The 24,457-nt window shown below is 39.1% G+C and overlaps 1 protein-coding gene across 1 annotated transcript in view; it reads right to left on the bottom strand.

Moving 5' to 3' along the window:
* LOC114534129 overlaps positions 1-24,457 on the bottom strand; it is a 65,488-nt gene that overhangs the window by 5,361 nt on the left and 35,670 nt on the right. Inside the window, exons 9-10 of the mRNA XM_028555676.1 lie at positions 22,334-23,467; positions 16,666-16,942 (exon numbers count right to left, since the gene is read on the bottom strand). Of these exons, the coding sequence (XP_028411477.1) occupies positions 16,666-16,942; positions 22,334-23,467 (1,411 nt within the window). The remainder of the gene's footprint in view (positions 1-16,665; positions 16,943-22,333; positions 23,468-24,457) is intronic.

Genomic DNA, 24,457 nt, shown 5'->3' with positions numbered 1-24,457 from the left:
AATCAGGAAGGCCTGAGTGGAAAACTTGGCAACCGTATTCTAAGATGGATCTAATGCATGCACAGTAGAATTGAATCAAGGAATAATGATCTACACCTGCACGTTTTACTGCCTTAATAAGTATAGTCGTTTTGATGCTTTTAATACAATATTTTCGATATGACTGTTCCATTTTAGGTCTTCCGTGATGGTCATACCCAGTAGTTTAGCTGATTTAACAAGTTCAAAGCGTTCGCCATTTAGAATCAAACCATCATCAGTAAAGGGTCTTCTAGTAAAGTCAATTCGGAGCTCTTTACACTTTATCGGATTTAACTGAAATTTATTTTCATTGGACCATTTAGCAACTTGGTCTATTGTATCTTGTAATCTACTTTCCATGTTCCTTAAGATGACTTCAGAAATGGTCGTGTCGTCTGCAAATTTCCATATACTATTTGTGGGGGAACCATTGATACGTAGATCGTTAATCATGGCTAAGAACAGCCATGGACCAATCCTGGTTCCTTGTGGAACGCCCGCTGGAACTTGTAGGAAGTCGGATACACCTTCGGTTGATATCTTTACTCGCTGTAATCTATTTCGTAGAAAGTCCGTAATCCAATTTACGATTGTGGGTTTTAAACCATAACTGAGTAATTTTGCAATTAGCAAATTATGATCAACCAAGTCGAAGGCTTTCCTGTAATCAGTAAGGCTACTCTTATCGCTGAGCCTGTGCCATCGGTTTCAGTTAGCCATTTGTGTAACATTGAGATAAGAGCAAACGTTGTACACGAGCCTGGTACAAAACCAAATTGTGATGGATCCAAGGATCTAAGCAAAGTCGGCCTCAGTCCTCTGTCAATGATGAATTTTTCTGCCACTTTTGATAAGGTTGACGTCAGAGAAATTGGCCTTAGATCTTTATTAAAGTCCGTGATCTTTGATTGTTTAGGGATGGGGGGAACGTCAGCCATCTTCCATGCTTGTGGGACTTTGCACGTTTGGAATGAGCAGTTGATAATATCAGCAACGGCAGGTGCTAATATATCGGCGTATGTCTTCAGTACCCAGTTTGGTAACTTGTCCGGGCCATTTGCTTTTGTGGCGCTTAATTCACGTAAAGTTTTTGCGACCACCATTTCGGTAACTTGTATTGGTTCGTCGTCGTCTTCCTTCAAGACACATACGTCATTAGTCAGCGGATTGTAGTCTGCCATAACACTGATAAAGGCTTCATTGATCTTATTTGCTAGTTCGTAATCGTTGCAATTTAAGTTCGTAGTCAAGCTTGATCGAAAATCTGGGTTATGCTTTTCCGAAGAGCCACATAACAGTTTGATTTCGTGCCACCATCTGTGCGGTTTAATTTCCTTTAGTCCACGGACTTTAGATAGATAATAACTTTTTCGGCATCGCTTCCTTTCACGGTTTACTTTGTTCCTTAAATGCCTGAATAAACCATCCTTTCCTCGTGAAAACGCCTTTTGCCTTTGAATAATGAGCCGTTTAAGCTGGTTAGTCATCCATGGACGATCAGACACATGAACTTTTATCGAACGTTCCGGCATCAGGATATCTAATCCACAATGGATAAGTTCGGTAAAAATTTCTAATTTCTCATCAACAGTCGGGGCGGTTGATAGCACGTCTTCCCAAGCTATGTTTGACAGAAATCTCCCAAGACTTCCAACTTTACTTGGTCTTCTATCCCGTACTTTGATTAATCTTTTATGGCACCCGGTTCTTTGTCGCCTTGTTGGAAATATTAAGATAGTTATATGATCGGATAAGCCAAATGGAGGGCTAGGAATAGGTTCAGTGTAGAATTTATGTAAGTTAGTAAACACTTGATCCAGGGTATTTGCACCTCTTGTGGGAAAGGTCACCATGTGTTTAAGCTGGAAGCACCTGGCAGTTGATTTAAACTCTAGTTGGTTGAAGTCTCCAGCCAAAATGATCGCACTATTAGTGTGTATGGTTTCAACGCGTTCTAACGAGTTTTTTAGATGATCCAGCATTGCTTTATTATCCGAATTGGGTGGATGGTAAATAACCGCTACAACTATATTATGGAATCCACGGGGCAGCCTTTCTGGACGAAGTAGTAGCCATAGTATTTCGTATTCGTCCGCTTGGAGATCTAACAGAATTTTACTTTCAATAGAGTCTTTAATGTATGCACAAACTCCCCCATGTGAACTGTTAATGCGGTCACGTCGAAATAATTGGTATCCGTTTATTTTAATTGACTGGTCTGGTATCGATTCTTTAAGACTAATACAAAATAATAGTGTTATACCTTTGTCAACTTCCCTTCCTAAAACAGCTTTGTTATGAACATTAATAATGCTTAAAACACATGATGCTTAACACAAATGAAACAAATTGTCAAAATATGAAAAGGTTTACCATCCATTTTTAAGTGAGTCAAATAGCATGAAATCTTGGATCATTATTCTCTTGATCTGTTGGCAAGGCATTGCCATGGGAGTAGTATAGAGAATAGGGGTTTGGAGCAGGCGGTGCAGGCGGTGTACGAGGCACCGCCGATGATGTCGTCGAGTCTTAAATATTTTAATTTATTCAGGTCATTTTAATATAGTTGAGCTTTGCCGGTTTGTTACTCAGCAATTTCGGTTTATTTTCACGCGATTTCGCTACCGTTTATTTATCTACATCGTTTGGTAGTGTCTGCGTACTTCATTACCGTTAGCTGTGTACAATTTTAGTTTATTTCACACAGTATATTGCTGATATGGTTACCGTTCATATATCTGCAGAGATTTTAAATTGCTGTCGTCTTTGTTTACAAAAGGTAATTTGTGAGCGCTACGGTGTGCGCTACGGTGTGCGCTACGGTGTGCGCTACTCCCACGCTATCTACAAACCATAGTTTATATAATTATGTCTATTTCGATACCGTTTGTTTCGTTACAGTTTTAGCTTATTTCAGTGTAGTCTTTGTTGCTGTTTGTTTATCTACAATTTCTAGTTTATATTATTGGGTTACTGGCGGTTTGCATTTATTATGAAATAAGCTAAAGCTTTACTTCTTTCACTAGATATCTATCTAAATATCTATAATAATAGATATTTGATTTAATTAGTATTTATATTATGAGTGAAAATGCAAATTGTTCCATAGAACAGACAAGAACGAACACGTTCGAGCACGTTCAATAAATAGTTGTTAGTGCGCATGCGTGATACCTATTTCATCAAATCTTCTCCCACAATCAAACGATGAAGGTTTTGTGTATATATACGGCGGTTTGATCGAAAACTTCATTCGTCGGTTTCGTCCTGCAAATTCGAACGTCGATTATTTTTGCGACTTGCGAGAAATACTAAAGACAGTTGACAAAGGAGATTAGGTAAGATGCATTAACTAAAGTTCAATTATTATAAAAATACTAAGATTTAGTTCAATTATTATGAAAAGCACTAAGAAATCGTTTCTTAGTAGTTGCTGTGCCCTTGTTTGCTACACCTATGAAGAAATATCTGAGGTGTCCCTTGGGAAAGTCATGCAACGAACGGTTTAGTTGTTAATAGTGCAAAGAGGCCGATTCCTAGTAGTTGCTGTGCCCTTGTTGGCTGCACCTATGAAGAAATATCTGAGGTGCCCCTTGGGAAAATCATGCAATGAACGGTTCAGTTGTTAGTTCGAATAAATCGCTTCTAAGTGTTGCTGTACCCTTGTCGCCTGCACCTGCGAAGAAAGAATCTGAGGGGCCCCTTGGGAAAGTCATTCAACGAAATAGCGGTGGCTGTACAAATTTTATTCAGTACTTCTGTCACAATAAGATGCTAAAAGTGTTCTGTTTATATTTAATAGTTTGATAATTATCATCGTTAAGTTGAAATCCAAAGAGTTGCTGTATTGAGGGTAAGTGTTTACAATTTCAACTAGTTTGAGTTGTTTCCGCTTGGGAATGTCTAGCAACGAACTGGTGGTTGTAGTCAGTGAAGTTTATTTAGGGCTGTCTGACGACAAAGCCATTACCTTCGCATGCGTGATGTTTTAATTTTATTCTCCCACAATAAGATGCTAAAGGTTATGTGTTATATTATGCTACAGGTGTTGACGTATTGTGTTTATGTATCTATGGCTGCAGTTGCTAAAGGAGAATTCAATTTTCAATTTATAGAATGTCTTTTACATGCAAAGCCTGCACCAAGAACTTTACGCAGCTGAGAAGTTTAACTCGTCATGAACGGTCCGTGCATGGAGAGAAGAAGTTTGTCTGTGATCAATGCAGTGCGTCCTTTACACGAAAAGATGATTTAAAGCGGCATAAGAGGCGGCACGAAGGAACAATCACACATATCTGCAAAAATTGTAGGAAAGAGTTTCATCGTCGTGATAATTTAGTGGGACATCAAGTTCAATGTCAACGGAATCCTTTGAAAAGAGGATGTGACGAAGACCGAGACGAAGACGATAGCAGTCCAACTCCAAAGAAAATACGAGTTCAAGTTGAAGAAGATGAACCCGATAATCAAGTCGAAGAAGATAACCCTTGCAGTTCTACTTCGGCGTTTGAAGATTCCTTGAAGAAGATTGAGTTAAAACCGCGGAAAGATCAGAAACAGGACGTGTCCCACTTCTTACGCAGCAAGGCAAAATCCATTTTGAGACACCTTTCCAACGAATTAGCAGAGAAAAGAGGCATCAAATGGTTCATCAGTGTTAAAGTACGATTCGTTCAAACCCAAACCAATGGCGAGAGTCTGACTACCGAATCCCACTTCCGCAGTCTCTGCATGAAAACAGTAGACCAGCACGAACTACATAACTATAGAGGACCAAGCAGAAAATTACCCAGTCACTAGTTTTATTTCAAAAAGAGTGGTTGGTATTAGACGAAATCCTTCATCTTGACCTGAGTATAGCTCAGTATACTCCAGTAAAAGGATCCAGCTACGTCCCTCTTCCCAGCAAGATAAAGGCCAAGAAACAGTAATCAATTATCGGTCCTCGCCGCTCTTCATCCAGTGAAACAGAGTGCAGAGAGATTGCATCATTATCAACAGTTTCAAGATGAACTAATTTTGCTGGTATTGAGTTTTTTACTGACAAGATTGGAAATTTGGCGTCAGAACAATATTTCCATTAACGTGTTTGGCTTCGAAGACGTGCTTTTTCCCCTTGTATATCACAAAAAGAACACTTTAATACCCATGTGAATCTGTCTATACTCCCAGGGAGAAACTAGGCATTACTGTCTTATAAAAGATCTAATAATTCCTTACAGTCAAAACCGTTACAAAGGTCGTATGTATTACTCGGTATTGTTACATGGATTTATCCGAGAACCTACTCAAGTCATGAACCACACTGCTGCCAACACGGTCCACAACGTATTGAACTCCCTATCAAGATAATGCTCAACTGTTCTTAAAGACTACCACAAGCAGTTGAAAGTGCCCTTTGCAATCTACGCCGACTTCGAAAGTCTTACCACCAAGATCAACTCAGTTAATCCTAATCCTGAAAAATCCTCCACTGAAAAATACCAACACCCCACCTTGTGGATTTTCCTACATTGTTGTATCCGACCATGAAAGTACTCCAAACCACCCGTTGTATCCGGAGAAGATGCGTCGACGAATTTTGAAGTGTTTAGAAGAAGAGCAGAAAATATTCAGGAAACTGAGGGTCGAGCCCATGCGAATTGAGAGAGAAGAAGAGCAAGCGTTTCAAGATGCAGTCCATGTCATATTTGTGGATATGGAATTGGGTTCTGATCGTGTTCGTGATCATTGTCATCTTTCTGGAAAGTACCGTGGAGCTGCACACAACGACTGCAATTTGAACTATAGTTTTACCGGCCGAATTCCTGTTATTCTTCACAATCTACGCGGTTATGATTCTCATCTCATAATGCAAGGACTTGGTAAACTTAAAGAGAAGAAGATCAACTGCATTCCAAACAACACCGAAAAGTACATCTCCTTCTCCATCGATAATTTGGATTTTATCGACTCTCTGCAATTCATGAATGCATCGTTGGAGAAGTTAGTATCTAATCTAGCAAAGGACGGTGTTGACAAGTTCCCCACTCTAAAGAAATACATCGACAGCGATAAAACACCCCTTTTGCTAAGAAAAGGTGTCTACCCCTACGACTACATGGATTGTACAGAGAGATTCAATGAACCAACCTTACCATCGAAGGAATCCTTCTACAACGTGTTGAATGACGAACATATTTCAGATGAAGATTACGCACACGCGACGAATGTTTTTAACAAGTTTGCCTGTCGGAACATGGGTGATTACCATGATTTGTACTTGACGTCGGACGTTCTTCTCCTTGCAGATGTATTTGAAAATTTTCGAAGCGTGTGCCTCAAAGCCTACAACTTGGATCCCTGTCACTTCTATACAAGTCCTGGTCTAGCCTGGCAGGCGTGTTTGAAAATGACTGAAGTCGAACTCGAGCTGCTGACCGATCCAGACATGTATCTATTCATAGAAGAAGGTCTTCGCGGTGGAATTTCAATGATTAGCAACCGCTATGGTAAAGCCAACAATCCATACGTTCCTGATTATGACCCAGAACAAGAGACCTCCTACGTGATGTATCTTGATGCTAACAACCTCTATGGCTGGGCTTTGTCGCAACCTCTACCCACAGGTGAATTTGACTGGCTAACCGACCAAGAGATTGCAGAACTTGACATCACGGACGTTGCGAACGATGCCGATGAAGGCTACATATTGGAAGTAGACCTACACTATCCGTCCGAATTACACGATCTTCACAACGATTATCCTCTAGCACCTGAGAGAATGAAGATTTCTTCAGAAATGTTGTCACCATACTGCCAGGATCTGTCGGAAAGTTTGCAACTTCGTGGTGGCGCTGCATCTAAATTGGTGCCGAATCTCCGGAACAAGTCCAATTATGTAGTCCATTACTGCAATTTAAAGCAATACCTGGCACTTGGCATGAAGTTGGCAAAGATCCACCGCGTTTTGGTATTCCATCAAAGCCCATGGTTAAAGACCTACATCGATTTCAACACCGAGAAATGAAAACATGCAGCAAACGACTTCGAGAAAGATTTCTACAAGTTGATGAATAACTCGGTGTTCGGCAAAACCATGGAGAATTTGAGAAAGCGCGTTAACGTGAAGCTCGTCAACGATAAGACGAAACTATCGAAATTGATAGCATCTCCATCCTTTGACTACTTCCGCATATTCTCAGAGGAGTTAGCAGCTGTCAACATGAAGAAAACGAAGCTTTACCTAAATCGCCCCATCTACGTCGGATTTACCATCCTGGATCTCTCCAAAGTACTCATGTATCAGTTTCATTACGAGTATATGAAACCCAAGTATGAGTACAACGCAAAGTTGTTGTTCACAGACACGGATAGCCTTTGTTACGAGATTAAGACCGACGACGTTTATCAAGACATGTTGCAAGACATCGATCTCTTTGACACATCCGAATACGCACGAGACCATCCACTGCACAGCGTGACGAACAAGAAAGTCCTTGGCAAAATGAAAGATGAAACGCATGGCATACCTATCCAAGAGTTTGTTGGCTTGCGACCGAAGATGTACTCCATTCTCTATAGCGAAAACAACAAGCAAGTGGAGAAGAAAACGGCTAAAGGAATAAAGAAGTCCGTCACAAAACGAAAGCTTCGACACACCAACTACAAGGAATGTTTGTTTGATAAGAAACGGACAATGGCCAGCATGAATCAGATTCGAAGTGAACGCCATGAAATCTACTCCATTAAATTGAACAAGATTGGTCTTAGCCCTTATGACGACAAGCGCTATATTTTAAACGATTGAGTGAACACTCTTGCTTATGGGCATTACCAAATCATAAGCACAGACGAGTGAAATATCAAGTTTTATCGTTGTTGAACAATTATACATAAGTTATACGTTTTAAAGTTATAAATTATTGAAATTGCATGAAATACAAAGTTATGTTACAATGTTACGTGTTTATAAATTTGAAGTTACATGTTTATTTATATTAAGAGGAGGTTTTTTCTATGTTCATAATATGTTGTATGTTTCTCTTTGAAAACGCCTTCACAATTTTGATACTTTGCTTATAGATTCTAACTTTGTGTGTTTTCTAAATATTATGACTTGATAGGTTTTGTAATTTATTGAAAATTGTTTGAAAATATAGCTTTTCGATAACCGCATACTTATTGTGTATTTCTCTCGGACAGCCCTTTCACACAAGCACTCCTAGCTTTTCCGAGACACCAGGGACAGAAAAAAGTTCCTGAAGGGACACTTTAAATCTTCCAGGGACAGCAGGGACAAAAAAAAGTCCCTGAAGGGACACTTTTAAATCCCAGGTGTCCCTGGAAGATTTAAAGTGTCCCTTCAGGGACTTTTTTGTCCCTGGTGTCCCTGGAAGATTTAAAGTGTCCCTTCAGGGACTTTTTTTTGTCCCTGGTGTCCCTGGAAGATTTAAAAGTGTCCCTTCAGGGTCTTTTTTTGTCCCTGCTGTCCCTGGAAGATTTAAAGTGTCCATTCAGGGACTTTTTTGTCCCTGGTGTCCCTGGAAGATTTAAAGTGTCCCTTCAGGGACTTTTTTTGTCCCTGGTGTCCCTGAAAGATTTAAAAGTGTCCCTTCAGGGTCTTTTTTTGTCCCTGCTGTCCCTGGAAGATTTAAAGTGTCCCTTCAGGAACTTTTTTCTGTCCCTGGTGTCTCGGAAAAGCTAGGAGTGCTTGTGTGAAGGGGCTGTCCGAGAGAAATACACAATAAGTATGCGGTTATCGAAAAGCTATAATTTCAAACAATTTTCAATAAATTACAAAACCTATCAAGTCATAATATTTAGAAAACACACAAAGTTAGAATCTATAAGCAAAGTATCAAAATTGTGAAGGCGTTTTCAAAGAGAAACATACAACATATTATGAACATAGAAAAAACCTCCTCTTAATATAAATAAACATGTAACTTCAAATTTATAAACACGTAACATTGTAACATAACTTTGTATTTCATGCAATTTCAATAATTTATAACTTTAAAACGTATAACTTATGTATAATTGTTCAACAACGATAAAACTTGATATTTCACTCGTCTGTGCTTATGATTTGGTAATGCCCATAAGCAAGAGTGTTCACTCCATCTTTAAAATATAGCGTTTGTCGTCATAAGGGCTAAGACCAATCTTGTTCAATTTAATGGAGTAGATTTCATGGCGTTCACTTCGAATCTGATTCATGCTGGCCATTGTCCGTTTCTTATCAAACAAACATTCCTTGTAGTTGTGTGTCGAAGCTTTCGTTTTGTGACGGACTTCTTTATTCCTTTAGCCGTTTTCTTCTCCACTTGCTTGTCGTTTTCGTATAGAGAATGGAGTACATCTTCGGTCGCAAGCCAACAAACTCTTGGATGGGTATGCCATGCGTTTCATCTTTCATTTTGCCAAGGACTTTCTTGTTCGTCAGGCTGTGCAGTGGATGGTCTCGTGCGTATTCGGATGTGTCAAAGAGATCGATGTCTTGCAACATGTCTTGATAAACGTCGTCGGTCTTATCTCGTAACAAAGGCTATCCGTGTCTGTGAACAACAACTTTGCGTTGTACTCATACTTGGGTTTCATGTACTCGTAATGAAACTGATACATGAGTACTTTGGAGAGATCCAGGATGGTGAATCCGACGTAGATGGACGGTTTAGGTAAAGCTTCGTTTCTTCATGTTGACAGCTGCTAAATCTTCTGAGAATATGCGGAAGTAGTCAAAGGATGGAGATGCTTATTTCGATAGTTTCGTCTTATCGTTGACGAGCTTGACGTTGACGCGCTTTCTCAAATTTTCCATGGTTTTCCGAACACCGAGTTATTCATCAACTTGTAGAAATCTTTCTCGAAGTCGTTTGCTGCATGTTTTCGTTTCTCGGTGTTGAAATCGATGTAGGTCTTTAACCATGGGCTTTGTTGGAATACCAAAACGCGGTGGATCTTTGCCAACTTCATGCCAAGTGCCAGGTATTGCTTTAAATTGCGGTAATGGACTACATAATTGGCTTGTTCCGGAGATTCGGCACCAATTTAGATGCAGCGCCACCACGAAGTTGCAAACTTTCCGACAGATCTGGCAGTATGGTGACAACATTTCTGAAGAAATCTTCATTTCTCAGGTGCTAGAGGATAATCGTTGTGAAGATCGTGTAATTCGGACGGATAGTGTAGGTCTACTTCCAATATGTAGCCTTCATCGTCATCGTCGCAACGTCCGTGATGTCAAGTTCTGCAATCTCTTGGTCGGTTAGCCAGTCAAATTCACCTGTGGGTAGAGGTTGCGACAAGCCCAGCCATAGAGGTTGTTAGCATCAAGATACATCACGTAGGAGGTCTCTTGTTCTGGGTCATAATCGGGAACGTATGGATTGTTGGCTTTACCATAGCGGTTGCTAATCATTGAAATTCCACCGCGAAGACCTTCTTCGATGAATAGATACATGTCTGGATCGGTCAGCAGCTCGAGTTCGACTTCAGTCATTTTCAAACACGCCTGCCAGGCTAGACCAGGACTTGTATAGAAGTGCAGGGATCCAAGTTGTAGGCTTTGAGGCACACGCTTCGAAAATTTTCAAAACATCTGCAAGGAGAAGAACGTCCGACGTCAAGTACAAATCATGGTAATCACCCATGTTCCGACAGGCAAACTTGTTAAATACATTCGTCGCGTGTGCGTAATCTTCGTCTGAAATATGTTCGTTTCAACACGTTGTAGAAGGATTCCTTCGTGGTAAGTTGGTTCTTGAATCTCTGTACAATCCATGTAGTCGTAGGGGTAGACACCTTTTCTTAGCAAAAGGGGTGTTTTATCGCTGTCGATGTATTTCTTTAGAGTGGGGAACTTGTCAACACCGTCCTTTGCTAGATTAGATACTAACTTCTCCAACGATGCATTCATGAATTGCAGAGAGTCGATAAAATCCAAATTATCGATGGAGAAGGAGATGTACTTTTCGGTGTTGTTTGGAATGCAGTTGATCTTCTTCTCTTTAAGTTTACCAAGTCCTTGCATTATGAGATGAGAATCATAACCGCGTAGATTGCGTAGATAACAGGAATTCGGCCGGTAAAACTATAGTTCAAATTGCAGTCGTTGTGTGCAGCTCCACGGTACTTTCCAGAAAGATGACAATGATCACGAACACGATCAGAACCCAATTCATATCCACAAATATGACAATGGACTGCATCTTGAAACGCTTGCTCTTCTTCTCTCTCAATTCGCATGGGCTCGACCCAATCAAGTTTCTCCTGAATATATTTCTGCTCTTCTTCTAAACACTTCAAAAATTCGTCGACTGCATCTTCTCCGCGATACACAACGGGTGGTTTGGAGTACTTCTCATGGTCGGATACAACAATGTAGGAAAATCCACAAGGTTGGTGGTGTTGGTATTTTTCAGTGGAGGATTTTTCAGGATTAGGATTAACTGAGTTGATCTTGGTGGTAAGACTTTCGAAGTCGGCGTAGATTGCAAAGGGCACTTTCAACTGCTTGTGGTAGTCTTTAAAGAACAGTTGAGCATTATCTTGATTAGGGAGTTCAATACGTTGTGGACCGTGTTGGCAGCAGTGTGGTTCATGATCTTGGAGTAGGTCTTCTCGGATAAATCCATGTAGACAATACCGGCAGTAATACATACGACCTTTGTAACGGTTTTGACTGTAAAGGAATTTATTCAGATCTTTTATAAGACAGTAATGCCTAGTTTCTCCCTGGGAGTATAGCAACAGATTCACATGGGTATTAAAGTGTTCTTTTGTGATATACAAGGGGAAAAGCACGTCTTCGAAGCCAAACACGTTAATGGAAATATTGTTCTGACGCCCAAATTTTCCAATCTTGTCAACAGTAACAGGAAACTCAATACCAGCAAAATCTAGTTCATCTTGAAACTGTTGATAATGATGCAATCTCTCTGCACTCTGTTTCACTGGATGAAGAGCGGCGAGGACCGATAATTGATTACTGCTTTCTTGGCCTTTATCTTGCTGGGAAGAGGGACGTAGCTGGATCCTTTTACTGGAGTATACTGAGCTATACTCAGGTCAAGATGAAGGATTTCGTCTAATACCCAACCACTTCCTTCTTTTTGAAATAAAACTAGTGACTGGGTAATTTTCTGCTTGGCCTCCTCTAGTTGATTATGTAGTTCGTGCTGGTCTACTGTTTTCATGCAGAGACTGCGGAAGTGGGATTCGGTAGTCAGACTCTCGCCATTGGGTTTGGGTTTGACGAATCGTACTTTAACACTGATGAACCATTTGATGCCTCTTTTCTCTGCTAATTCGTTGGAAAGGTGTCTCAAAATGGATTTTGCCTTGCTGCGTAAGAAGTGGGACACGTCCTGTTTCTGATCTTTCCGCGGTTTTAACTCAATCTTCTTCAAGGAATCTTCAAACGCCGAAGTAGAACTGCAAGGGTTATCTTCTTCGACTTGATTATCGGGTTCATCTTCTTCAACTTGAACTCGTATTTTCTTTGGAGTTGGACTGCTATCGTCTTCGTCTCGGTCTTCGTCACATCCTCTTTTCAAAGGATTCCGTTGACATTGAACTTGATGTCCCACTAAATTATCACGACGATGAAACTCTTTCCTACAATTTTTGCAGATATGTGTGATTGTTCCTTCGTGCCGCCTCTTATGCCGCTTTAAATCATCTTTCGTGTAAAGGACGCACTGCATTGATCACAGACAAACTTCTTCTCTCCATGCACGGACCGTTCATGACGAGTTAAACTTCTCAGCTGCGTAAAGTTCTTGGTGCAGGCTTTGCATGTAAAAGACATTCTATAAATTGAAAATTGAATTCTCCTTTAGCAACTGCAGCCATAGATACATAAACACAATACGTCAACACCTGTAGCATAATATAAACACATAACCTTTAGCATCTTATTGTGGGAGAATAAAATTAAAACATCACGCATGCGAAGGTAATGGCTTTGTCGTCAGACAGCCCTAAATAAACTTCACTGACTACAACCACCAGTTCGTTGCTAGACATTCCCAAGCGGAAACAACTCAAACTAGTTGAAATTGTAAACACTTACCCTCAATACAGCAACTCTTTGGATTTCAACTTAACGATGATAATTATCAAACTATTAAATATAAACAGAACACTTTTAGCATCTTATTGTGACAGAAGTACTGAATAAAATTTGTACAGCCACCGCTAGTTCGTTGAATGACTTTCCCAAGGGGCCCCTCAGATTCTTTCTTCGCAGGTGCAGGCGACAAGGGTACAGCAACACTTAGAAGCGATTTATTCGAACTAACAACTGAACCGTTCATTGCATGATTTTCCCAAGGGGCACCTCAGATATTTCTTCATAGGTGCAGCCAACAAGGGCACAGCAACTACTAGGAATCGGCTCTTTGCACTATTAACAACTAAACCGTTCGTTGCATGACTTTCCCAAGGGACACCTCAGATATTTCTTCATAGGTGTAGCAAACAAGGGCACAGCAACTACTAAGAAGCGATTTCTTAGTGCTTTTCATAATAATTGAACTAAATCTTAGTATTTTTTATAATAATTGAACTTTAGTTAATGCATCTTACCTAATCTCCTTTGTCAACTGTCTTTAGTATTTCTCGCAAGTCGCAAAAATAATCGACGTTCGAATTTGCAGGACGAAACCGACGAATGAAGTTTTCGATCAAACCGCCGTATATATACACAAAACCTTCATCGTTTGATTGTGGGAGAAGATTTGATGAAATAGGTATCACGCATGCGCACTAACAACTATTTATTGAACGTGCTCGAACGTGTTCGTTCTTGTCTGTTCTATGGAACAATTTGCATTTTCACTCATAATATAAAATACTAATTAAAATCAAATATCTATTATTATAGATATTTAGATAGATATCTAGTGAAAGAAGTAAAGCTTTAGCTTATTTCATAATAAATGCAAACCGCCAGTAACCCAATAATATAAACTAGAAATTGTAAATAAACAAACAGCAACAAAGACTACACTGAAATAAGCTAAAACTGTAACGAAACAAACGGTATCGAAATAGACATAATTATATAAACTATGGTTTGTAGATAGCGTGGGAGTAGCGCACACCGTAGCGCACACCGTAGCGCTCACAAATTACCTTTTGTAAACAAAGACGACAGCAATTTAAAATCTCTACAGATATATGAACGGTAACCATATCAGCAATATACTGTGTGAAATAAACTAAAATTGTACACAGCTAACGGTAATGAAGTACGCAGACACTACCAAACGATGTAGATAAATAAACGGTAGCGAAATCGCGTGAAAATAAACCGAAATTGCTGAGTAACAAACCGGCAAAGCTCAACTATATTAAAATGACCTGAATAAATTAAAATATTTAAGACTCGACGACATCATCGGCGGTGCCTCGTACACCGCCTGCACCGCCTGCTCCAGAACCCCTATTCTCTATACTACTCATGGGCATACCCAACTGGAGTAGTAGATAGTCCACTGGAAAAATGGTTACCAAAAATGCTCCCATTTGGTTGCTGATAGTAGACATTTTGACGTTGGGGCTGGGCATCCTGCATGGCATGTGCTAAACTGTCCAATGACCTGCACAATCCTGCCCCAATTTGGATCATTGATTGACTGACACCTTCCAATGCTCTGGAAAACGAGACAGTGGAATGCATTGCTTGTGCCAAATCCTTACGAAACTTGGAATCTTCCTTTGCCTCAGTTAGTAATAACTGATCTCTTTGTGAAGCAGACAAACTCTTCTCCATATGCTTTCTCTTGTTGTCTATGAGTTTTGGCACCTGACTCACACTCTTTCTTTTCCCAACCGTATGTGTAGAATCTCCTTCAATCTCGTTGATTGTAGTGATTTCATCATTATGATCATCTATGATACCACCATCATCACCCTTGTCATCTCTTTGTTCATCTTCAATATACCGGTCATCTAAATCTTTCTCTCCAGCCTCTCCTTGTTGATCTGGAATAAAACTGTTGGCATCTACCCCAAAGGAGAGAGGTGTAACTCCAGCACCGCCACCCCATAAGGAAACAAGTCTGTCATAATGCTCAAAGACAATCTTTCCGCTGCCACTTCTTTTCCCAGTTAAGACAGCATTTGAAAAGGACTGACGAATCTCTTTTACCTTAAAGATTTACATAAAAAAACATCACAGTTCAAATTACATTGCGCAAAAGATTAATCGACCATTGCATATATCAGACTTATCAGTTGAGGTATTGTACCTTCACTACCTTGAGTATAAAAAGTAAAAACTCACAGAAGTGCTCAACATTAACTCGTAATACTTTACCTTTTCTTTTATTCGAGAATAGCCCTTCTTGATAGCTTCTTTGTCCTTCGCAACTTGGACTTTGTATTCGAGTTTTTGCTCTTCATCCATATCAGCGACAAGAATAGTGGGAGAATACAAGCTCACAGGACCAAAAAGATCGTCATTTCCATGGACACGTGCTAATTCTTCTCGTAACCAAGTATATTGCACAGTTCTGTCGCCGTCAAAATCCAGGTTTTTGTACTCCATAACACTTTTAAATTTATGTAGAGATGTTATTAAGTTTTCTATCATTTCATCGGTTCAACGAAATTGCTTTTTCTTATTAGCATTCTCGACAATTTTTGTGCCGGAACTCACATTTCCTTTTCTTGTCGCCATTGCTGAAATTTGACTCCTTCAGCGCATGCGTATTCGTCAAATCTGTAGCCCTATGGGGAGCGCTAGCCCTTCCTGCGGCGTTTATATGGAAAATTTCCAGCCCTACCAGGCGAGATCTCGAGACGTCAATGGCGAGATCTCGCCTGGTAGGGCTGGCCCTCCTCTCATGTAAACGTAATTGTACTTTAGTATGGATTTATATTAGCACGCGCGATCTCGCTTGGTAGGGCTAGCCCTCCCTGTAGGGCTCATGTAAACAGCCCCTTAATAAACAATTAAATGCGATCCTTCACAACTCGTGCATAAAAATCGTACGCACTCGCCAACCATGAAGTAATCTCTATGTATTGAATTTTTGTATAGTCGTCGCTTCATAGCTTAGCGTGAAAGACCGTGTAGCGACGGCTTTATTTTGCGATTAAAGAATTAGTTAAATGTTATATATATGATCAACTTTTGACTCATTTGAATCAATTCATAATAAAATTATCAGCTTTATTCAATTATAAGATCTGACAGCTCAGAAAATATTTCATGCATGCATGTATTTCTATGTATTTCTAGCGATTTCAACAAGCTTGTTAACATCCCAACGGGAGGAAGCAAAACTTTTGATATTGTTTTTACCAATCTTTATGATTTCGATTCCATTAGCCTGGAAGATATGGGCTTTAATTCCCCAAAGATCTTTCTCCGGAAATTACAGAAAATTGTCATAAAGATCGAAAAAAGTTGCGTATTCTTGTGCAGAGCAACTGTTTTAGAATGCATGGTTTAAACTGGCTTGGACTACATTATGTCTTTACGCACAAGTACAGTCAGAATATTTCAACCTTTAAGCTTCTTAAAGTAAAGAAAATCCAGGTGTTTTTCTGTTATGACACCCGAAAAGAAACTATAGAATACAATACCATGAAACCATAAAGCATATCAATAAATTACGACAGATTATTGCAATGACAAATTCAACTTACCAGGATGTTTTCAGGCTTTAAGTCCCGATGAACAATACCAAGGCCATGCAGATATTCAAGCCCCGCCGCAATTTCCTTTGCTCTTTGTAACACAGATTTGATTTTTTTATCTACATTCTCTGTTGGTGCGTTCGCTGGAATACAATCTGGATGGTCAAGGAAAAATTTCCTTAAACTTTCTCCGCATAATTCCATCACGAAGACAAATTTCGACCCACTCGGACCAGGTTGCAAAGCTCTTCCATAAAACTTTATTACATTCTTGTGGTCAAGTTTTCTGGAAAGAGCAAAATAATTATATCACTCAGAATGCAACGAAGCCGGCGTGATCAAATACTGACGCAACAAAGCATTGCTTAATTTAAAGGGATTTTAAGGCAGTGTTGTTGTAAAAAATCGAAAAACGTATTCTTGGAAACATATTATAGGATATAAGAATATCACATAATAAAAAAATACAAAACATAAGGACTATAACTAATCACGTTCATATAACTAATAATAACACAACAAACAAATCAATTCACAGCGACCATCACTGACAACGATATGCAGTCAACCATGACAACGCATCCCTCAACAACTCATATCAGATCAACTTAAAAATAACCAATTAGTCGCTCTTAGTAAATAATTTAGATATTCTGAAGAAGACTCGAAGTACCGAGTCGAAGGTTTGATAAAAAAATCAATTAAACTGAATCCAGAGAACATTCATTGACAAACAATAAATATAGGTAATAAGTATAGTATAGGTTATCACACGATGCATGGTTGAGGTGATATCAGTTTCTAATCTTCTCCTGAGGGCGATAACTTATATAGCCGAGTCAATCATGTGATAACCTGTTTATATATCACATACTTGTGCCTTTATTCAGTTCTGCTTCAAATTTGACAAAATATTCAAGTTTATGGCAGTTTATAAATCATTTTGGTTTATAGCCGGTACAGTAGCTTTTAAATCCTTTTGCCTGATATTAAGTGTCTTATAGGAATTTATGAACGGAATAAATGGACCTTAATATGTCTTTAAGTGTGAAAACCCGTCAAACTTTGACGTACGACATGCATGAAATATAGTAATACAAATTTAACTGAACACAAAAATCGTCAATTTCGATACAAAAAGCCAGTCTTGTCACTTCAAAGCTGTCGTCTTTGTTCTTTGTTTGGTTATTCTGTTATTGCAGTTCTTAATTTAGGTTACTGATTTTAACCAGAAACTTGCAGTAAACATCAATAATTTTGGTTCATAGTATCAAATATGTATACAGAATATTTATTATTAAACTTTATATTCACGTAAGAGATTATAGATCAGTATAACAAGAGCATTGCACCGACATCGCAAAAGCGTAGGTTCGATTCTTGCCAGAGGACCGATAGTTGACTCATTTTCAACGTATTTGCGCGAAAAGGGGCTGCGAAGGAGGTTGCATTTTCCAGCAACTGTTGCTAGCTTGAATTTGAAGTGTGTATAATTCCAGTCGAAAATTAAGACCCTTTTAACATCTAGAACTTATATTCACGTAAGATATGTCTATATATAAACAGCACAGCGTTGTTTCTTCCAAGATCTCTGTTTAATGAATATACCGTCCAAATTATATCTGTGTCTTACTGAATGCTCGTAATGCCTAAATGCTAGAACCCTGTCGCTCCTTGCGTTTCCATTGTAAACAGCCTGATGGCACATGCGCATTTGCGATGTTTGAGAGAAATTCGCTATAAACACATATGAATTTCACCCCCCGGAAAGTTTAAACTATAACTGACGACTATTAGCGGTGGCCTTTCATCACAATACTGCATAGATTCTTCAAGTCAGATCCGCAAACCTGTTGACTCATAATAATTATTGGACCCTTAAACAATTTCGGATGTTTTGGCCACGAAATTAAATGCTTTTAGAAAGATACCGAATCAATATTGCGATGGATATACTGTACAGAGAATTTAGCAGATATGGCATAATAGCGGCCGTTTTGTTAGAAGATTAGGGTATCTAATAAAGATTTTAAAAGGGCTCTAAAAATTTCCTTACCGGCCATGCGGGCTCGTTCTGGCTTTAATCCCTATTGCACGGTGTCATACTGCATATAAGTCATCTAGTTAAGCCGTCGCGGGATAAATTGCATTAAGCGTGCACGACGCAGAAGTCAGAAGTATTTTGTGCAACGCTCGATGCAACTTGTTTCGCAAATACACTAGCGGTCAAAAAGAACTGCTCAAAACAAGTTATAAAATGCTCTCAAATGAACGTAACTGTCCCTGTAACAATATAATTTTTATACGAATAAATACAGACTAGATTACATGCTAAGCTATATGAAATATTAATATTTTGTTGACCCTCCTTTGGCCTTAAAATTCATGACGGCCTTACACAGGCGTGGCATACTTTCTGTTAAGGTGGTAATCTTGAGCGGTCAAAAGAAATTCATCCTATGGACAGTCTTTAAAGCAACCCATAAATCATGAACGCATTATGAATTAATTCCTTTCTTGCACTATCCCCTTGACATTGTCCCACAGATTTTCAATAGGGTTAAGGTATTTTGACTGTGCAGGCCAATCCATTTCTGTCACTCCCTCTTCCCATGAAACCATTGTTTGATCATCTTGGAAGTGTGGCAGGTTGCATTTCTTTACTGAAATATTGCTTGGAATAAGAGAATTGTCCAAAATGCCAATGAAGCTCTCTCCTATATTCGCTTCTTCTTTATGAATTTGTATCTAAACAGTTCTTTTTGACCGCTAGTGTACAATAAAAGATTGATTGTTACGATTCCTCTTACATATGACAATAGCAACATCTGAGCAGTTCTTTTTGACCGCCAGTGTATTTTGGGCATTGCAAGGCATAAGGGACGATTATGTTTCGCTCCCGCCCCAATAATAGAATACTTTTAAAGAAATATTTTGCTTCGTTAGTAAATTGTGTCAGTATATCATCAGCTTGAGCAGTATATTATTAACTAAAAAACAACCCCCCCCCAAAGTCAGAATGCCCTCGGTTCGGCCTTGTTTAGTTTCTACCCATTGCGCTATATTATAATTCCTGGAGGACTTGCTCCTCCCATTTCAGTAATACTGTCCGCCATCTTTTTGAAGCGAAAAACATGGCGAAGTTCGCCTTCTGCGCAGTGCGCAGAAGTTTTGTTGACGTCATATGGTCCCTTTTCCCCATGGTAATTACCACTGACCAAGCTCAAATCTGAGCCCGCTACAAGAGTTGCTCCCCCCTGGTTAATCTAAACAACAGTATTTCCCCACTGGTTTTCTATGAATATTTTTGTTTTTTTTGCCGTGAAACCTTGTTGTTTTGTATTTCTCGACTTATTTTCCTACTCACAAAGGCTTGCAATAAGGCGTTTATTTCAGTTATACACAAGTCGTTGACGCTGTTTTCCCAATGCCAGAAAAAAAATATTAAAACGTAAAAAAAAGTTGTGGACGAAGGATTTTTATACGATTAGCTGACAGGTTATTTTATTTATTTATTTATTTTCATTACTCATACATTTCTGTATAAAATGTTTAAAAATACTTGAATATTTTTCGAGTCTTGTCGGAAATTTGGATTATCAATCGCCGACTAAAGCTTACAGGCAGAAAATATGTGGTTATGTGATGTTTTCCTTAGAACATCATGCTTATGCATTTCAGCCCATGCATAACCCAAGGAAACAAAGGCCAAAACTCATGCAAGATGCTGGGCGGCTGATTTTATAGTACTTCAAGTCATATTCGCATAGGATATTTTCATTTAGGTCATTATAGCTATAAGTTATCCCTATCTTACTGTATCCCAAGTAATGCAATTTCAAATGGTTCCCTGCTTGACTCAAGGATTTGATATGCCGGAATCATATTCCAGATAATGCCAGGAAAGGCTATGGTAAATAACAAAAATTTGATTATATATGGTACCAAGAAGATTATGGCAATAGTTGTGCTTTCAAACAAATGTCTTATGAATTAATAAAAATGCAACTGAGCCTATTCATTCCTTCATTAGTCTATAATCTATTAAAATTCAATTCCTGATTAGCCCCATGATAATATTCCTTGTAATGGTAGGGAGGGTAAAACTGTCCAGAAAATTATAAAAGTTGCTGCAAATTGAAAACAAACTACTCAGTCAATGCATGAATAAAGCTTGTAGCTTGATTAACAAGGTGCAAGATGCCAAGAAGTCTATTAAGCCATAATTATTGACTTTTAACAACCTCTGTTGAAATCTAACAGTGAAATATTTTGTATCATCACTCACTCAGTGATCATGTTTTAAATTCATCTAAAATAGACTAAAAAGGAAATAGAGAGACAAGTAGATTCACTGGAAGGATTGAATATTGATTTATCTTAATTGTTTGCCTGAAAATACTCATTGGCATTAAATATGAGTAAGAGCTTCAATGCATGACATTTCAAATTTCAAATCCCATATGAGTTCTATTCATTATACGTTTTCTAATAAAAAAACAGCATACCAAAAACTCAAAAGATCAGTTATTGACCCTTTTTCATAAAATATAGTTTTTCTTAGCGTAACTAAGTCATGTACCATTGATCAAAAAGGCTGAAGCATATTTGCCGTTTTTAACATTAATTTCAAAGGAGTTACTGCAACAGCCGCTTTGGTAGTTGTCTATACCAAAGGCGAAAAACGAGAATGTAATGAAAACCGTCTTACCTGAGGTAAAAATTAATATCCCGATAGGTGAATTAGGCCATTCACAGCAGCATAAGTAGAGCAAGAAACCACTTCTCCATTTAACTTGCTGAACAGGGAAAAAGAGACTTTTTAGATGAAATGCGGAGAAAATATATGCCGAAAACAATACCGAAAACCGAAAATATTTTCATAAAATCGGGAGGGTGACGGACACGTTTTTGACTTTGTATCGCGGTATGTCAGTGGTAATAACCATAGGCAAAGGGGACCATGTGGCGTCAGCAAAATTCAAAATCCGCCATCTTTTTTGCTTCACTTTCTGGCCGCGAGCAAGTCTTCCAGGAATTATAACTATAGCTCAGTGTTTCTACCTAATGATAGTTTTCAGGTTACAGTAAGCTGTGCGGCACAAAAATCTTTTTAATATTAACCCATGCATGCCTAAAATAAGGTCTCAAACAATGTTTAGCTAATATCACACACCACACCACACCATGCACCACACCACACCACACCACACCACACCACACCACACCACACCACACCACACGACACCACACCACACCACACCACACCACACCACACGACACGACACCACACCACACCACACCACACCACACCACACCACACCACACCACACCACACCACACCACACCACACCACACCACACCACACCACACCACACCACACCACACCACACCACACCACACCATACTACACCATACCACACCACGCCACGCCGCGCCGCGCCGGCCGCGCCGCGACGCGACGCGACGCGGCGCGGCGCGGCGCGGCGCAGCGCAGCGCAGCGCAGCGCAGCGCAACGCAACGCAACGCAACGCAACGCAACGCAACGCAACGCAACGCAACGCAACGCAACGCAACGCAACGCAACGCAACGCAACGCAACGCAACGCAACGCAACGCAACGCAACGCAACACAACACAACACAACACAACATAACATAACATAACATAACATACCTCAACATTTGTTCTTCTGCTAACAGCATGGAAGCATTCTGTGTTGTGAGCGCTTCTTTACAGACTTTAACAGCAACATCCAACGATTCTCCTTCCTGTGTTGTCATCTTTCCTTTAAAAACATCTGCAAACGACCCATGACCAAGTGAGGATTCCTCAGTGTACTTTAGTTTTTTAAAGTCGATATCACTAAGGAAAACCCCATTGATGGCAAAAATGGATAAATCATCCTTTATTTGAGAGCATTCTTTATATACAGGGGCGTATTTCTTGGCATCTTGCAATATCGACCCACTCTCCTCAATAAGTAGATTAATGAATTCTTTGTCAGCGGCAATCATCGCTGGAATTTCTTTCTTTATCTCGTCCAGGATGTTGCGTATTTCTTCAAATTGCCGTAAGACATAGGCATGAAACTTACCTGGAACGATTGAACGACAAAGAAAATCAATAGCTTTGTTTTTCATATATTTCGGTTTATCGTTACTATACTCCTTAAAATTTCCCGATGTTTGAACGGCGTTTTTTATTGCAATTACACCTAAGACAGGTAGGCTGAGAATTCCGGCAACCAGTGCAATAGGTACCAAAATTGGAGATAGTACTCCGACCAAAATTTTTTCTCCTGTTGTCAGCTCTAAGTCGTCTTCTGGAGATATGCCTTCAACAGAATCTTGAACAACGTAATCTTCCACATTTTGTATAAGCGCGTGAAGATTATCTCTTTCCCTTGTTATCTGATTGAACAATAGTTTCCGAGCGTTTTCAATAACATGATTCTGAGTTTCCCACTTTCTAATTTCTACTGTAAGCCTTTGCTTTAACGCTTCAGAAATTTTTTCCTCTGTTTCTTCCCAGGTTTTTTGTGCTTTGGGACATTCAGCTTCATTCCATGACTTGAAATTTTTCTGAAAAGTGCTTGAAGAAAGGTATTTTATGATTTCGGTAACTGTTTTCACGATTATTTTTTCAAACTCTTCTTCCAGGCGTTTAACCCGTTTAATGCGTTCACCGTCAATCATCGCTAAAATAAAAATAGCTTTCGCAAGATCTTCTGCCAGATTATCTCTTTGGGCTCGATTTATTACCAATTTTGTTTGAAATATCACCCTGGAAAGGACATCATTTAACCACCTAAAAAATAAAGGTATATTTCTCTTTAATTTTAAATGACTTAATATTCGAACCCTAAAAAACTATAAACCCAGTAAACCCAGTAGTAAAACTATAAACCCAATAGTAAAAACAAGGGAAGACACGGGTTAACGCTATCAACACAATATACTTAGTACACGGAACAAAAGTTAACATGTAACAAAATTTGAATTACTACAGTTGCCATAGACGGGTCCTATATATACGTATACGACCTTCCACGGGAAAACTTACGTTAACGCTTTTCAGTTCGTTTTAAAAATTAATTTCGTTCATCGGATGTTCGTTTGCCTGTTTGAACGGAACGCTTCAGCCTTTCGTTAAACGAAAACGATTTTGGAAAACGTTCGAAATTCCCGTTCGATGGGATATATAAATATGAAAATTGTTTAAAAAACCGTTCAACCATTATCATTTGGTGTTCAACGTTTCCCAAGATTTTGTTCAATGGTATAACATGTGTATTTACTGAATTTGATAAAACATTTGGTGAAACACTTGCAAGGTGCTAATCAACTTACATAATTATGTGTAGAGACAAATTAATCAACGAATTGTAGACGATGAGCATTTCAAATTTATTAATCATGGTAAAGAATGTGCACCGGATCTAGGGTTAGGCAAAATAAATTAAAAGGTTTAATTTTAAATTCAGCCCTTCGTCAGGAGAGTTAGTACAAAAACAAATAGGAGAAAACACATGTTTTGCATGGGAGAAAAACACATGATAAAAATGGGCCTATAGAAAACAAAAATTCAAAACAAGTTCAAGCGCGGGAAACCGGGCATAAAGTATTTTTAAATTACATGGCAAGTTTCAGCCCGGGCTAAGTTTGTAAAGGCTGGTAGCAGACCTATTTCGATTCTTCAAGCCCTTTAAAATGCCGAATGACAATAACTTTACTTTTAATCATTAACTATACATACGATTGCACATAAAAATGAAATAAACAAACGAAAAAGCATTGT

This window comes from Dendronephthya gigantea, unplaced genomic scaffold (assembly GCF_004324835.1).
Source record: "Dendronephthya gigantea isolate DGI-Jeju-01 unplaced genomic scaffold, DenGig_1.0 000097F, whole genome shotgun sequence".
Classification (NCBI taxonomy): domain Eukaryota; kingdom Metazoa; phylum Cnidaria; class Anthozoa; order Malacalcyonacea; family Nephtheidae; genus Dendronephthya; species Dendronephthya gigantea.
The sequence above is the reverse complement of the archived record's forward strand: the minus strand, read 5'-3'. Positions and strand labels throughout refer to the sequence as shown.